Consider the following 17,990-nt stretch of genomic DNA (forward strand, 5'->3'; position numbering starts at 1 on the left):
CAGTTCTCCCTCTAGAAGAAATAGAAAGAAGAAGGAGAGAAAAGAAGAAAGAGGGAGGGGTTTTAGCATTCCTTTTGGATCAGAAGAGGTGGCTGCTCAGGGACAAGAGCAGAGGAAACATTGCAGGTAACAGGGTCTCTAGCCACAGAAAAAATAAAATAAAAAAGGATTGCTCTAAACCCCCTTCATCTATACCTAGGTTTTGCAAAAGCTTAAAGTTTGCCTAATAGAACCCTTGAAAATGAAACATAAAATGGATCTTCATAATTTTGTTTTTATTCATGAAGGTAAACTGAGATTTTAAAAAATTTATTGTGACTAAGACCAAAAATAATCTTTAGGGGGTTTTAATGATAAGAAACAGTATTGCATACCATGATGTCTGAATGGGAAAAAAAGAGAGAAAGAGAAGAAAAATGTCTGACACAGATGCAGTGGGGAAGGCAGGAGGGAAATGGAACATTGGTGGCAGAAAATGTGCACTGGTGAAGGGTGCTGTACATTATATGATTCACTATATGACTGAAATTCAATCACGAATAACTTTGTGACAGTGAAAAATAATGATTATAAACTATTTTGTAAACCACAGTATTTAAATAATATAATTAAAAAGAAGAAAACTATTTTGAGATATATGGTTATATAATGATTGTCCATACTTGTGAAATTTAAAAAAGATAGTATGGTAATAATATCCAGAGATAATAGAGATGAGAGCCAGGACGACCAGTCCATGATAGAGAGATTGCCACAAAGAGCAGGGGAGTGCAGTTAAAGCAAAGACAGGACCACTATGAGAATGATAGTTGGAAATGATCACTCTGGACAAAGAACTGGGTGCTGAAAGGAGGTGAAATGATATACATGATATCCCTTCAGTAACAATTTTCCTTCACTGATGAAAGAAACCACAACCTCTTACATTCAGAATATTATAGTAGACCTAACAATGGCAAGGACCCAATGGACTATCTGAAGGTACAGCTACAGTGTCCAAACATTAAACACAAGCCTTTTACATGGCAGACTATTCTAACAGTCCATGCAGAGCAGCCACTCTCATCCCCACACATAATCATCTCAGGAGGTAGTTACTAGGAATTTTTTATTTTATTGTGAAAAATGATGTGTCTGAGTCCCAGAAGGACTCCCAAAGTTGGGAGTTAAGATGTCACGAGAGACACAAATTCTAATGTTTCATTCTTTCTCTATGTAAAATTGGCTATGCCTGAGCTCTCGCATCATTGAAATGCAAGCTCAGAAATGCTCCCGTAGACTAGATCTGCATTGATGGATCTGTTGCCTGTTATATCAGATTATGGAAATAAGGCTTCAAGAGTAATGAGAAAGTTGTCATTTCCCACATGTCTCTGCCCTTTCAGGAACCTCAGCTCTGCAGGGGAAGAAGCTCGAAAGCAAATGCGGTCCTGTGAGGGACTGGTGGATTCCCTGCTGTATGTGATCCACACATGTGTGAACACATCTGATTATGACAGCAAGGTTAGTACCCACCCAACTCCACAAGGGGTACCATCATAGAAACAGTGGCCTAATCCATCATTTCTTTGTCAGTGATTCTTGTGGAATTCTTTTTTCTCCTCATCAGACTATGTTCTAGATTGAAGGAAAAAAAAATCTCTAGATATTTACAGGTTAGCAAAGGCATTACTTTTTGTTTGTTTGTTTGTTTGTTTTTGGTTTGGGGGTCACACCCAGCTGCGCTCAGGAGTTACTCCTAGCTCTATGCTCAGAAATCACCCGTCAGGCTCAGGGGACCATATGGGATATTAGGATTTAAACCACTGTCCTTCTGCATGCAAGGCAAACGCCCCACCTCCATGCTATCTCTCCGGCCCCAAGGCATTACATCTTATAGTAAGAGCCCAAGGAGTATAGAACTTTAGTGAGTGCATGTGATAAAGGACCTGGGGTGAGGCTTTGGAATCTGAGCTTTCTGTTTATGTCAAGGTCTTTGTTCCTACTTCTGATTCTTGTATCAGTTTCTGTATCAGCTTCTCCCAGAAATAGATAATTTGAGTATCTGTGAAGTAAAGGTTTATGATCAAGACTCTATTGAGCTTCCCCTCTTAGGCTTTTCTTTCTTTTCTCCATGGCTGTCCTAGCACAGGGCATTTTGCTCATCATTTCTTAGCTCAGACCACTATCCAGGATTGGCCTCTGAAGCAAGATGAACTAAGAAGGTGAGGGAGACAACCATGAGGGAGACAACAAGTGTTGGGAGTTAGTTACTAGGCAGGTCTGACTTTTGGGATTCAAGGCAGGTAGTCTGAGATGAGGTCATGAGAAGGCATATTTATTCTTGGAGTCCTCTTTAGTAAGACTGGATATGATAGGGAAAAGAATGGTGAATGGGTAGTGGGGGAGGATCGAGCAGTAGTACAATTGGTAAGGCATTTGTCTTGCATGCAGTCAACCCAGGTTTAATACCCGGAATCCCATATGGTCCCCCAAACTCACCAGGAGTAACCCTTGAGCATCACCAGTTATGGCCCAGAATTCACACACACACAAAAATTAGTATTGATGAATGGTAGACTCCAGAGAAAGTTGAGGAAGTTCGTGGTAACAGTCATGTTTTATTTGGGCATCACTGAACCAAAAGATAAAAGATGAAGTTGAGAAGCATGAAAGAATTGAAAGGGCAAACACTGAGTCTTTAGATACTGAATTGAAGTGACAGTCAACCTCCCAATTAGTAGTGGAATTTGACTTTAAGATACCATTACAGATGACAGAATATCCATCAAAGAAGTGATCATAAAACTTCCAGAGAATTAAGAAAGTGAGGATAGAGAAGATGATAACATAGGATGTGTAAGAGGGACTTGTGCTCAGGAAGAGGTGACTACACCTCTTGTCACGGTGAGAATTTCTAAAATAGGAGTGAGTTTATAGCATCTTGGGTGCATTCTTGCCACTGCATCAGCCCTGAAGCAGGAAGACTGAGTATTTTATCTTCCAGAGCCTCACACATAAAGTACTTATCTTGCACGTGGCCAACCAGTTTCAGCTCCTGAGCACCATCATGAGTGATCCCTGAACTCCAAACCAGGAGGAAGCCCTGAGTACCAAAGGTGTAGTCCAAAACCAGAGAGCAAGATAGAATTAGATTCTAATAAAAAAAAAAAAAAAACAGCAGTTTGTTTGTATTCTGTTCATTCACCATTCTTGGTGTTCCACACAGCAGCACTTGTGCTGATGTGTAACGATGGCTTTAATTCTTTGCTGTGTTGGGTTTCAGACAGTGGAGAACTGTGTATGCACCCTGAGGAACTTGTCCTATCGGCTGGAACTGGAGGTCCCACAGGCTCGGCTGCTGGGACTGAATGAACTGGATGACTTACTCGGAAAAGAGTCTCCTAGCAAAGACTCAGAGCCAAGCTGCTGGGGAAAGAAAAAGAAGAAGAAAAAGAGGACACCACAAGAGGATCAAGTGAGCTTTTGGGGTTTTTTGTTTTTTGTTTTGAGGTTGTTGGAATTTTTTTAATCATTATTTCATGGAGCTTTTTTGGGGGGATAGTAAAAAAACAACAACAAAACATTTAGCAAAAGATAATTTGAAAGGGCCAGAGAGATAGCATGGAGGTAAGGCATTTACCTTTCATGCAGAAGGACGGTGGTTCGAATCCCGGCATCCCATATGATCCCCTGTGCCTGCCAGGGGTGATTTCTGAGCATAGTGCCAGGAGTAACCCCTGAGTGCTGCTGGGTGTGACCCAAAAAAAAAGATAATTTGAAAAAAAATAAAACTAAGTCTAGCAGAGTAATATTGGTAGATGGTAAAAATTGTATTCATTTACTGTATATTCTTGTCTTTCAGTGGGATGGAGTTGGTCCTATCCCAGGACTATCAAAGTCCCCCAAAGGGGTTGAGATGCTGTGGCACCCATCAGTGGTAAAGCCGTATCTGACTCTTCTAGCAGAAAGTTCCAACCCAGCCACTTTGGAAGGCTCTGCGGGATCTCTCCAGAACCTCTCTGCTGGCAACTGGAAGGTAGGGTGTCTTTCTTTGTCCTTCCTTTTTTTTTGTCTTTGTAGTCACATCAACAGTAATGATGAAAGAGATGCAGTTATTTCAAGTTTGAGAAAGGATGGTTGGAAGATAAAAGTGCAGAGAAAGTGGTGGACTCAAAGAACCCAATGATAATTACAATCTAACTCTTCCCATGAGAAGCAGAAAACTAGTAGGAAAACAGGCCATCTCGAGATAGTCCTGGCCCCACAGGCTATTGTTCTATTATCTATATGGTCTTCAAACATCTTCCCAAGCCTGGCAAGGAAAGAGGGGAGACTTAGATTGTGAAATTGCTGCAGAAAAAGAGAGAGAACTTTGTTTCTCCCTGAGTCACATAGCAAAATGGTGGTCATTTATGGCTCCCTTTTCTTTAAAAATAAATCTGATTTCTTTTTTTTTTTTAAATAAAAAACAAAAATATGGAACGTTTCACGAATTTGTGTGTCATCCTTGTGCAGGGGCCATGCTAATCTTCTCTGTATCGTTCCAATTTTAGTATATGTGCTGCCGAAGCGAGCACAAGAAATCTGATTTCTATATGAAAACAGAGGTATAGGTGGGTTGGAGCATTAGTCCAGCAGGTATGGTATTTGCCTTGTACACTGCCAACCAAGTACCTTCTGCAGAATCCAATATGGTTCCTGAACCTGCCAGCAGTAACCCCTGAGCACCACCATGGCCCAAAAACCAAAAAGAAAGAAAGAAATAGAAAATGGAAGGTGGTTTCCAACTGTCACCTGTACAGTCATTTACCTGTACAGTAAACCTCTCAGGCTGAAACACACTTAGGAAAATTTCCCAGCAAGCATATTTCAGTAGAATCCGTATAATGCTAGTGTTGGGGCTCTTTCTCCCATCATCACCTAAAGGAAAAGAAAATCTTTGAGCTACTGTAATCACCTTCAAAGTGGAATGTATGGATGGTTTGGCCTGGCTATGAGCAGCCAAATTGCTCTTGAGAATATATACAGACACTGGTAGTCTAGAGATAAGCCAATGTATGCTTTGTTGATGGGATTAAATAAAATACAAATAATTTAGCTTTGAAGTACTGGCTCTGAACTAGGCTACTTGACTTTTGTTTTTGGGGGGTTGTTTTTAGAAATCTGGTATTTTAAAAAAATAATTTATTTAAGCACCATAGTTACAAAAAGGTTTCAGTTATCAAGTGCCCACCACCCTTAACCAGTGTTGTGTCCCCCATTTCCCTCCAACCTCAACCCCTACTATCTTTGGGGCAGGCATTCTATTTCTCTCACTATCATTGTCCTCGTAGTTAGTTATTAGTGTAGATTTATTTTTCTCTAATTGTGCTTACCACTCTTTGTGGTAGGCTTCAGATCATGGGCTGGTTTTTCTGTCCTGCATCCCTATTGTCTCTGGGTATTATTACCATACTATCTTTTCTTTTTCTTTTTTTTTTTTAAGCTTTTCTTTTCTCTTTTTTTTTTTTAATTTATTTAAACACCTTAATTACATACATGATTGTGTTTGGGTTTCAGTCATGTAAAGAACACCACCCATCACCAGTGCAACATTCCCACCACCAATGTCCCAAGTCTCCCTTCGCCCCACCCGACCCCCGCCTGTACTCTAGACAGGCTCTCCATTTTCCTCATACATTCTCATTATTAGGACAGTTCAAAATGTAGTTATTTCCCTAACTAAACTCATCACTCTTTGTGGTGAGCTTCCTGAGGTGAGCTGGAACTTCCAGCTCTTTTCTCTTTTGTGTCTGAAAATTATTATTACAAGGGTGTCTTTCATTTTTCTTAAAACCCATAGATGAGTGAGACCATTCTGCGTTTTTCTCTCTCTCTCTGACTTATTTCACTCAGCATAATAGATTCCGTGTACATCCATGTATAGGAAAATTTCATGACTTCATCTCTCCTGACAGCTGCATAATATTCCATTGTGTATATGTACCACAGTTTCTTTAGCCATTCATCTGTTGAAGGGCATCTTGGTTGTTTCCAGAGTCTTGCTTTGGTAAATAGTGCTGCAATGAATATAGGTGTAAGGAAGGGGTTTTTGTATTGTATTTTTGTGTTCCTAGGGTATATTCCTAGGAGTGGTATAGCTGGATCGTATGGGAGCTCGATTTCCAGTTTTTGGAGGAATCTCCATATCGCTTTCCATAAAGGTTGAACTAGACGGCATTCCCACCAGCAGTGGATAAGAGTTCCTTTCTCTCCACATCCCCGCCAACACTGTTTATTCTCATTCTTTGTGATGTGTGCCATTCTCTGGGGTGTGAGGTGGTATCTCATCGTTGTTTTGATTTGCATCTCCCTGATGATTAGTGATGTGGAACATTTTTTCATGTGTCTTTTGGCCATGTGTATTTCTTCTTTGTCAAAGTGTCTGCTCATTTCTTCTCCCCATTTTTTGATGGGGTTAGATGTTTTTTTCTTGTAAAGTTCTGTCAGTGCCTTGTTTATTTTGGAGATTAGCCCCTTATCTGATGGGTATTGGGTGAATAGTTTCTCCCACTCAGTGGGTGGCTCTTGTATCCTGGGCACTATTTCCTTTGAGGTGCAGAAGCTTCTCAGCTTAATATATTCCCATCTGTTAATCTCTGCTTTCACTTGCTTGGAGAGTGCAGTTTCCTCCTTGAAGATGCCTGTAATGTCCTGGAGTGTTTTGCCTATGTGCTGTTCTATATATCTTATGGTTTTGGGGCTGATATCGAGGTCTTTAATCCATTTGGATTTTACCTTCGTACATGATGTTAGCTGGGGGTCTAAGTTCAATTTTTTGCAAGTGGCTATCCAATTGTGCCAACACCACTTGATCTTTTATTTTTCTTAAATCCCAAAGATGAGTGAGACTACTGTATCTAATTCTCCCTTTTCCTCATTTTACTCAGCATAATCATCTCCATGTCCATTCATATATAAGCTAATTTCATGACTTCATTTTTCCTAATAGCTGCATAGTATTTGATTATTATATGTACAACTGTTTCTTTGGCCACTCATCTGTTGTTGGGCATTTGAGTTGTTTCCAGATTTTGGCTACTGTATAAGTTCTGTCAGTACTTTATATATCTTAGATATTAGCCCTTCATTTGATGGTTATTGTGTGAATAGTTTTTCTTATTTTATGGTGGCCTTTGTATTATACTGTTTCTTTTGAAGTACAGAAGCTTTTCAGTTTAATATAGACCCATTTGTTTATCTCTGCTTCTGCTTGTGTAGACAATGTTGTTTCCTCCTTGAAGATGCCTTTAATCTTAATATCATGGAGTGTTTTGCCTATGTTTTCTACTATATACTTTCTATATACCTTATAGGTCTTTCTATATACCTATATTCCTTATAGGGTCTGATATCAATGTCTTTAATTCATTTTGATTTGATCTTTGTGCGTAGTATCAGAGGTCTGAGTTCACTTTTTTGCATGTGGCTGACCAATTATCCCAACACCTCTTGTTGAAAAGGCTTTCCTCCCTTGAAGCATTGTACATATTGAATGCAATACCTCTAAGGATAACCATGACATTATTCAAAAAAGTGGATTAAATAGTCCTGAAATTCATTTGGAACAATAAATACCCAAGAATAGTTAACACAACCCTTAGGAAAAAGAAGATGGGAGACATCACGTTTCCCAACTATAAACTGTACTACAAGCAATAATCATTAAAACAGCATGGTATTAGAAAAGAAGACAGACCCTCAGATCAATGGAAATAGACTTGAGTATTCATAGAATGACCCCCCAGACATACAATCAATGAATCTTTGATAAAGGGGCAAGAAAGACAAAATGGAGCAAGACCACTTTACTTTAAATCCTGGATCCTTCATTTTCTGTGGACCCCAATCTCTCTAGCCTTAGTTTCATCATCTATAAAATGAAAATAATACAACTTCATGAAGCACTCTTGAATTAATCTATATCATAAATGTGGAACAATTGGGATAATATCTGGCAGAGAAGTGTTTATAAATATTTATGATATAGACTCAGTATACATCTTCAGTTTCCTGTAATCTCCGGATCTTTTTATAATTTTAAAAGGTCATAATTGAAATAGATTTGAGGGGTATAGAATTTCATTTGGGAAATTATTGCATGAATAAAAGGTGCCAAATTCACACAAAATATAAGCATTACACTTAATTGATTTCCTAATAGCAAAGTGAAATATTAAATACTCAATAGGAAAGCAATGTATTTGTGTGCACAGAAGTTGCCAAGCCAGAAACTATGTGAGGAACAATGGTGGCTGTAATGTTCAAGGCTGGGCTGAACAAGGCAGGCCTTGGTACTGCAGTTGCAGATATCAGGAAGGTTGATGAAGCATCTGATTTTTTTTGTTGTTTATTTGTTTGTTTTCCCCTTTATCAAGTCATGTATTCCATTTCCTCCTGATGTTTTTGCTTGGTCTGGGAAATAGAAGTACTATGAGAGCTTCAAAATGCTCCTTCTCCTCTTACTTGCTTTCTTGAAGTGATCTATTCATTTGGTATTCCAAAAACAAAGCAGTCAAATCACATATTTAATGTTCAAAATAATCCAAAGGACTGATGGATCTTGGCTATATCAGGAATGTATTAGTTCTCAGTTATGCTGTTTTTTTCTTAATTTTTTAATTTTGTTAAAGAACCATGTATGCTAAATTTATAAGGAAGTTTGCATTGGTAAAATGTCATCTGAAAACTCAGAATAAGATGACAGCCCATTTTCAAATGGGGAGGCATATGATCATATTACTTTCTGTTGTCGATATTTCGTGATGACTTAGCATTCATTGCCAGTTCATGTGTGTGTACGATGACTCACTGTACAGACTTGCCTCATAATCACAAAGGACTTTCTTGACTGGATATAAAATAAAGAGGAAGCTGACTAATCTTGACTAAGAAAGGGTTTTGTACTCTAGTCTGCTTAGGTTTTTTCTTTTTACAAGCGTATGTGAATTATGGTACTCTGTGTTTCTGCAGAATTCCTTTTTCCTGAAACAAAGGATTTTTTTTTTCTCTTTTATATAGCCTTTTTCTCTTTTAGATAGTCTTTTTGATGGGTTACTGAACACAAAATATCATTGTAGGCAGTATAGGGAAAATATGTCTAAATGGAGACAGGTTTTTCTATAATGTGTGCTGATCACTTATGGTCTCTGCCGTCCCATTTATGGCCCCTGGACTTGGCAAGGAGCCCGTGCAAAGAAAACACAAGACCCTCTTTAATCAGATTTTACGTGTTGAGACAGGAAGTAGTCACAGTCTTCTTTCTCTGTTCTGTCTGAAATATCTGGCAGATGTGATACTTTGAGATTTTTCAGGCTTTGCAATTGCTTGTTTAATTAGTCTTCCTTGCCTGCTACCTTCCCAAACCATGTTTTTTTCTTTACTGGCACTCCCAATTTAACCCCTGTGAAAGAAAACATAATCTATTAGTTCATCTTTTAGAAATGTCTCCTTTAGGCAACAGTAAACTCTCGAAATTGATTCTGTTTTGTATCGCTCATTGCCTTGTTTTCCCCTCAGTTTGCAGCATACATCCGAGCAGCTGTCCGCAAAGAAAAAGGGCTCCCTATCCTTGTAGAACTTCTGAGGATGGACAATGATAGAGTTGTTTCTTCTGTGGCAACAGCCTTGAGGAATATGGCTCTGGATGTTCGCAACAAGGAGCTCATAGGTATGTTCTGGTATCAGGTATGCTGTCTTTGAAGCTGAACCCTTGCCATTTGATAAAAGCAATGGACCTCTCATACCAGGTCCTCAGCACATTTGTTAACCTTGTGTCTCTTTTGTGATCATTCCTTTTTCTCAAGAGGAAAACTCAGTCACTGCACATTGACAGGGGAAAGCTGAAAAGCTAGAATCTTTAGTTATATACTACATGATTATGTGACAGTCTGGTGTCTCAGACAGAAGAGACCCTATTTCTGATGCTGCTACCACTGATATCTACTGATTCATGTCCGATTTTCATGTCCTACACAAGAACTCACATGAATTTTCTCTGTAAACAAATACTTACCTGAAGGTAGGATTATGAGGCCAACATCCTCCCAGGATAGAATGAGAAGTTATTGGGTATGTGAGGTGTCTCGGAGGCATTTGTCCCTGATCTGAGAAGGCATAGAATTCATGTTTGCTTGTCTCTTGGGTATATCTGTATCCTGGTCAGGATAGTGGGCAAAGAACAGGCTTCTTTAGATCAGTGTGCATATATATTGAATTCACTTCAAAATAAACTGCCAGGAGAAGGGAAGAGGTAGGGGAGAAGGGAAGGATAGAAGGCTTGGCAGAGATGCTATTTTGAAGTATTGCCTAGATTAATCTGCTCTTAATGTGTTAAAAAGCAACATGCTTTTTCTTTTTTTTTTGTTTTTTTGTTTTTTTTGGGCCACACCCGTTAGATGCTCAGGGGTTACTCCTGGCTACGCGCTCAGAAATTGCCCCTGGCTTGGGGGGACCATATGGGTCACCGGGGGATCGAACCGTGGTCCTTTCCTTGGCTAGCGCTTGTAAGGCAGACACCTTACCTCTAGCGCCACCTCGCCAGCCCCCCAACATGCTTTTTCAATAGCCCATTCACAGTCCACCTTGTGCCTAATTCCATCAGGTGTGTCAGAACAGTCAGTTTCCACAATTCCTTGAGAGAAACCCTTTAGGTTCCTAAAGAGATTTTAAGTTATTCTTAAATATGCAATGTGTGAATTTCTTACAGGCAGCAGATTTGAGAGTTTGGTGAGTCCAAGGCCCTGGTGCTGTGCAGTACAGATACAGGCTGGTGTCTCTGAGCACTCAAACCTTCGGGAAATTGGGCTGTGTGTGTTCAGAGTCCTGGAGTCCCCTCAGTGAAGACCCATGTTTAATCTGAATAACCTAGCCCCATTTTTTAGTTTTAACAGCTTTTTGTCTCTTCATTGGGGAAAAAAAAAATTCTAAATTTTTGGTTTCCAGCTGAGACATTCTTGTATCATGTGCATTACTTTTTCTTGTCTCCCTGTGAAGATTCAATCTGAGTCTTGCCCAGATTAATATTTGACCCAACTCTTCTGTGCCTAAATTACATATACTTCTCTTGCTCCTTCCCTTGCTTCATTACCACATATTTTGTGTTCTCTCTCTGTGTCTTTCTTTCTCTCTCTCTTTCTCTCGCTCTGCTCTCTCTCCCTACTCTCCTCTCTCTCTTGTCCTATCCTCTAAAATTGCCTCATACTCACCTGTTCCAAACAACCAGTTGTCTACAATAAAGGTTCTGAGAGAACCTTCACACACAGGCTAAGGGAACTTATGTCCCCAAGCCTCAACAGTGCAGTTTTAAAATTCACCTTGGCAAAATCGTAATTACATATCAAAGGCCTTTGAGCTTTTTGTGAGTGTTCAGAAAAGTCAGTGCTGTCATATCATATCATATCATATGGTACCATATCATATCATTGGTTTTCTGTTCTTCCTAGCCATGCCTCTGCATGTGGTCTATGAGGTGGTGTGGAGGAAGCACCCCTCTGTTGCCACACCCCACTGGAGATAAGAAATCTTTATCTACTCAGTTAATTACCCTAAGGCAAAAATATTTGCTTGAGCTTGGTTTAATTTCTTTTGTTTGTGGTACAATAATTATAGTTTATCACTTGATAATTAAAATTGAAAAGGCTACAGATAATCTCTTTGTGGTGCAGAGCAAGGGAAATCGAGAATCTCTAAAGAAATGCTTCTGTAACTAGGAGACTCCCCCCCTCAGTCCCATCCCAGAAAGAACAACTTGATCGGCACTGTCTTATGCCTGACCATATTATTAATAGGAAATTTTTATTTCTGTGTTTTCTAAAGAAACTAACCTCCTATCTTTATTTATATCAGGCCAACTGAAAGACTGTCAGTTTGATAAGACATGGTAGCCAGTTTACATATTAGTGACCAAAAAAATTTAATGGAAAATGTTATTTGGCAAGCTTACTTGATCCAGGCTTTAAAATTCTTTCAAAGCCTGGTTTTTAAACAGCTTTAATAGGAAATAGAGGTATTTTTGAGGCAAGAATAGGAAATCAATATAGAATAAATTAACTATTGTAATTCCTTTTTTTAAATTATTATAGTAATGGTAATATTTTTGTAGTAATCTTTGTTTTGTTTTGTTTGGAGGGGGCCATACCTGGCCAGTCTCAGGGCTAACTCCCGACTCTTGGCTCAGGAATCACTCCTGGCAGGCTCAAAGGACCATATGGGGTGCCAAGCAAGAATCAAACCCTTGCCAGCCACATGCAAGGCAAGCACCCTACCCACTGTGCTATAGATCTAGCCTGACCCCAATAATTTTCTTTTTAAGTTTTTTTTATTGAATCATTGTGAGTTACACAGTATTATCTCCCAAAGTTACAAAGTTGTACATAATTAGATTTCAATCATATAATGTTCCAACAGCCATCCTTTCACCAGTGCACATTTCCTACCACCAAAGTCCTCAGTTTCCCTCCCACCTCATCCCCAGACTGCCCCTATGGCAGACATATTCCCTCTTTCCTTTTTTCCTTTTAGATACTGTGGTTTCCAATGTTGTTACTGAAGGTATATCATGCATATTACTTTCCTGTCCCTTTTTTCTAATATCTTTGTGTATTATTACCATACTTTTTTACTGCCCCACAAGTGTTTGCAATAATCTTAACACTTATGGTCTTGATGTACAGTTAGTGCACCTTCACACACATACACCAAAAGTACCCAAGACCTTCCCCCACTGTCCTTGTGTTACTTTAGTCTTCTCTAATCACCCATAGTCCTCTTTCTGCTCATGAATCTGCTTTATCGTGATCATTATTTCTTTTGGTTGCTTTTCCTTTGAGGGATGGAGAGGATTCCAAGAAGTGCTCAGAGAGATTGGGGGTGGCCACTCTTAGTAGTACTCAGAGAACTAGTTGAGATATTTTAGTGCAAGGACTAGGCCATGTGGTATTGCTCAGCCCTTCAGTGGTGGGGACCATCAGGGCCACCCTAGCAAGGTTCAGGTTCATTTCTCAGTGTTACTGAAAACACTGAAATGAAAATGATTGATGTAGCTATGTTCACACAGTGGCATTTCAGCAATATATAGTAATGTCTGATAAGCCAATTATCGCTTCAAGTCACGTTGCCATAAATGTCAACTTACATTTATGCTATTTGTCATTTTTTCTTGCCCTGGATTTTTATTTTCTCTTTATTTTCTTGTGAGGTTTTCATTTAAAAGATCAGACACTGTCACCACCTTTCAATAATGCTGTAAGTATAATACACTTCTGTATGTATAGACCATTCTCTCCTCTGTTTGACAGGGAAATATGCTATGCGAGACCTGGTCAACCGGCTTCCAGGTGGCACAGGCCCCAGCGTGCTGTCCGATGAGACCATGGCAGCCATCTGCTGTGCGCTGCACGAGGTTACCAGCAAGAACATGGAGAATGCCAAAGCCCTGGCTGACTCGGGTGGGATAGAGAAGCTGGTGAACATAACCAAGGGCCGAGGAGACAGGCAAGTTTGCTGCAGGGAGACACAAGTTGGGGTCCTTGTCTAAGAAAGGACATTTGTAGTCATGTGACCTCCCTTTTCTGCACTTTACTTTCTTGCACTCAACCTGTCATGCTGCCATGTGTATGTTTGATTTCTTCCTTCAAAACCATATCTGGTGTGTCAGTTCCTGGCAGAGTTCAAGGGTACCACAAGAAGACCCGGGAGAGCATTTCCTTTGGCCTTTCACTCTGCTTCAAGCTCAGAAGCAAGTTCTGCAGGAGTCTCTATGTCATCTAAATTCTGGGATTGAGCCCTGTGCCAGGCACCCAGATAGCTCTAATCTCACCGCTTTTCCATGGAGCCTGATATTTGGCCTCAGGAAGTGCCGCAGGCTCAGATCATATATTTTTCTTTCCTTCAGGGTGACATCTAATGGATGAAGCAGCAGAAGTAAGGATTAGTGATACAGTGGCAAAAATAGAAGGCTTTTTGTCAAGGAGCTGTAACAGCAGCTATAAATTTGCCTTAGCATCAGCTTGGAGGATCCCTCAAGGAGGTGGGAAGTAGGGCCACATGGTTCCTTCTTAGCCAAGCAGGACCAAAACCTCTCTCAGATTTCCACCCCCACACACACACCTGCCAGCTCCTCCTTCATTGCACTGGTTTCCCCCTAGTGTGTTATTTATGGCTTCCTCTGGTATCTTGCTCCCCTGAAGCAGGAAATATGTCTTTGTGTTCACTGCTGTCTCTGCATGTAGAGCAAAGCCCAGACCTCAGTTGGGGCCCAGACAGTATTCATTAAATGTCTGAGTGACTGTGCTTAAACTCACATTATGTCATGTAGAGTGTTTTAATTCATACTCCTGAAGAGATTTCCAAAACATAAGAACTTAGCAGAGGCAGGGAAGATCGTTATCTTTACCTTTGGGAAGCCTGGGTTTCATCCCTGTCACCATTTGGTCCCCTGAGCACAGCCAAATGTATCTTACAAATCAATAATAATAATATAGCAAATATGATCTGCCAGTATCACTATATATCCTTTCAGTCCTTTTTCTCATATATCTTTCCCTCTGTTTTTACTCTTTGGAGGGGGGGGGCACACCCATTTGGCGCTCAGGGGTTACTCCTGGCTCTGCGCCCAGAGATTGTTCCTGGCTTGGGGTGACCATATGGGATGCCCAGGGATTGAACTATGGTCCGTCTGAGGCTAGTGCTTGCAAGGCAGACACCTTACCTCTAGCGCCACCGCTATGGCCCCAACTTTTCCCCTATTTTATTAATAATAAATGAACTTTTTATCTTGTTGAGCCATACCCAGTGTTGCTCAGAGCTTACTCCTGCCTTACATTCAGGGATCTTTTCTGGCAGTTCTGGGGGATCATATATGATACTGGGGATCAAACCCAGGCAGGTGCATGGAGACAAGTACCAACCTGCTGTACTATTGCTCTCACCCCAATGCACTTCTATTTTAAAAGACTTAAAATGTTATAGAGAAATTGTTCACTTTTACTAAGTCCCACCCAAACAAACTCATTCTTCACCAAGGTACCCCTTATCAATTTTGTGTGTTCTTAAAATTGTTCGATAGCTTTCATTTCCCCACCACCACCACCCAGGGGAGGGGATTTGTATTGATTGGGCTACACATGGCTGTGCTCAGGAATCACTTTTAACAGTACTCAGCAGACCATATGTTTGCCATTATCAAGCCAGAATCAGCCTCATGCAGGGAAATTACCTTGATTCCTGCACATCTCTCCAGCCCCATATAGCTTTTATTTGAAAAAAGCATAAATACATATATATATATATATATATATATATACATAAATGCCTGGATATGTTTATATGCAATAATATATAGAGATATATATTGCCCGTTTGGGTGCCTTGCATCAAAGCTATCTTTCCTAACAATTCATTCACCTTGTATTTATTGTCATCCTCTCACTAGTACAGTGAGCAGATCTCACAATCCCTACCTCGAACCCTTGTTTTCCCATAGTAGATGATGAGAAATTGACTGAGTGAGGAATAGAGCATGCACATATATAGGGCTGGGTCCGGGACAAATAAAATCAGACAAGACAATGGTGCATGTCAGAGACGGTCAGAAAGACTTCATGGTGGAGAGTGTGGAAAGCAGAGAAACACCACCCAGTGGAGAAGAGGGAGAAGCAGGAAAGTCCTTTGAGGAAAGCATTCCTAGCAGGGAGTGACATGTGGAAAGGCCCAGAGATGGATGCACCCCTCTAGTGTTTGAAGAACAGGGAAAGCTCAGTGGAACAGAACAGAGCAAGTCAGGGAAGAAGAAAAAACAGAACCAGAAGTATAAGATCCTGAGGTTATTATTTGAACTTTATCTTTCACTTTTGTTAGGAAGGACACAAAACTAGCCAGAATAATAGTACAGCAAGTAGGACATTGGTCTTGCACATGGCTGACCCCAGTTCAAATTTTAGCATCCCATACAGTCACCCCAAGTACTACCCGGAATAATTCCTGAGTGCAGAGCAATCAAGAGAAACCCCTGAGCATCACCACGTGTGACCCTAAACTAAAACAAAGCAAAACATAATGGCCATGAAAGGTGACTAGAATGTATTCAGCCAACGAAGTGTATAATCTGACTTTCCTGGCCTGGGAGAGACAGTAGTGACTTGACAGCACCCAGCCCATCCTTTCCACCCCCTCCAAGTAGAGATCTATATTACAGTGGAGGTGATGAAGATCAAAAGCTGGAGAAAATAGGGTTTGCTGATGAGATTCCTAACAAGCACAGCAAAGAGTTCAGTATAACACCATGATATGGAGTTGCCACTTCATTGGTGTGGAGAAGCTGCCTCAGAAGCAGAATTTTAAAAGGACCAAGAATATTCTGGGTACTATCCTAATAATGAGAATGTACGAGGGAAATAGAAAGCCTGTCTAGAGTACAGGCGGGGGTTGGGTGGGGAGGAGGGAGATTTGGGACATTGGTGATGGGAATGTTGCACTGGTGATGGGTGGTCTTCTTTACATGACTGAAACCCAAACACAATCATGTATGTAATCAAGGTGTTTAAATAAAAAAATTTAAAAAAAAAAAGAATTTGTTGGGGAAGTTATGTTTAATTTCGGGGCCGGAGAGATATGATGAAGGTAGGACATTTGCCTTGCATGCAGAAGGTCGGTGGTTTGAATCCCGGCATCCCATATGGTCCCCCAAGCCTGCCAGGAATAACCTCTGAGCGCTGCCCAAAAAAAAAAAAAAAAAGAAAAGAAAGAAAGAAAGAAAGAAAGAAAGAAAGAAAGAAAGAAAGAAAGAAAGAAAGAAAGAAAGAAAGAAAGAAAGAGAGAGAGAAAGAGAGAGAGAAAGAGAGAGAGAAAGAGAGAGAGAAAGAGAGAGAGAAAGAGAGAAAGAAAGAAAGAAAGAAAGAAAGAAAGAAAGAAAGAAAGAAAGAAAGAAAGAAAGAAAGAAAGAAAGAAAGAAAGAAAGAAAGAAAGAAAGATGTCTAGTAGATCACCACATATAGCAAGTGATCAGTAATAGAATATACTTTTGTTCAGAGTAGAGGTTCAGGCTGGAAATACAAAGTTGGGAAAGAAGTACAATGAAAGTCTATTGTAGAAATAGAATAATTAAAGAAGGAAGCTGAGATGATCAAGACAGAAGTGAATGTAGATAGAGAAGTAAAGAGATATTTATTGCCCCCTTTCCCTCATAGTGAAAGGTCAAGAGAATGAACCTGAGAAAGAACAGCCAGCACTTTCAGAAGGCAAGCAAGAGCTGGGGTCCTGGGAAATCAGGTGAAGGAAATGTTGCCACAGTGAGAAATGTGTCAAATCCTCCTGCTACTTCAAGAGGGATGAGGGTTGAAACTTGTCTAATTGAACGATATAGAGGTCAGAGGTGTGAGAGAAGATGGAATGAATGAAATTAGAAATGGGAATACCTAACTCTGGAGGAGGTCGTGCTGCCAAGGGAAACCTTGCATTTTCAGTTTGGTTTCTGCATATAGAATCTCTCTAAGACTGAGCCTCACTTTTGTTTTTGTTCTGTTTTCCGCCCACATTAAGCAATGCTCAGGGGTTACTCTTGGCTCTTCTCTTGGCTCAGGAATTACTGTTGGTGGTTCTTGGGGACCATCCTGGATGCCAGAGATCAAACCCAGGTCAGCTGTGTCATGGAAAATGCTCTACCCACTGTGCTATCACTCCTGCCTTGAGCATCACTGTTGGATCTGGCTGTTATGCATTTTTGGCCAAGCTGGCCTCTGCCTCTCATGCCTCTCTTCTGGGCAGCCCAGCACTTGGAGACGGCAGGGAAGTGGGGCTTAGGCTGCAAATGGAATGGCTGTGAGACCACGTTTGTGTATCTGAAATTTTATTTCTGGTCATTTATTAAAGTATCTCCTTACTCTGGTCTCTTTTGAAATAGGAAATTTAGGAAGTTTTGAATTGATTGGTCAGAGCCTGGTTCTGCCCTTGCTGGTCAAGATCACCAAAAG

General features: G+C 40.4%; 1 protein-coding gene and 1 non-coding gene across 10 annotated transcripts in view; one reads left to right on the forward strand and one right to left on the reverse strand.

Moving 5' to 3' along the window:
• The window catches only part of PKP4 (plakophilin 4), a 292,898-nt gene that overhangs the window by 266,000 nt on the left and 8,908 nt on the right, over nt 1–17,990 (forward strand). For all 9 annotated transcript variants that reach the window (XM_049773094.1, XM_049773098.1, XM_049773095.1 and 6 more), the window contains 5 exons: nt 1,386–1,503; nt 3,266–3,457; nt 3,845–4,018; nt 9,541–9,691; nt 13,320–13,515. In XM_049773094.1, coding sequence (XP_049629051.1) covers nt 1,386–1,503; nt 3,266–3,457; nt 3,845–4,018; nt 9,541–9,691; nt 13,320–13,515 — 831 coding nt within the window. The remainder of the gene's footprint in view (nt 1–1,385; nt 1,504–3,265; nt 3,458–3,844; nt 4,019–9,540; nt 9,692–13,319; nt 13,516–17,990) is intronic.
• Nucleotides 4,453–4,559, reverse strand: LOC126010410 (U6 spliceosomal RNA). Its single transcript, XR_007496440.1, has one exon. It is a non-coding gene; the product is annotated as a U6 spliceosomal RNA (small nuclear RNA).

This window comes from Suncus etruscus, chromosome 5, assembly GCF_024139225.1.
Source record: "Suncus etruscus isolate mSunEtr1 chromosome 5, mSunEtr1.pri.cur, whole genome shotgun sequence".
Lineage (NCBI taxonomy): Eukaryota > Metazoa > Chordata > Mammalia > Eulipotyphla > Soricidae > Suncus > Suncus etruscus.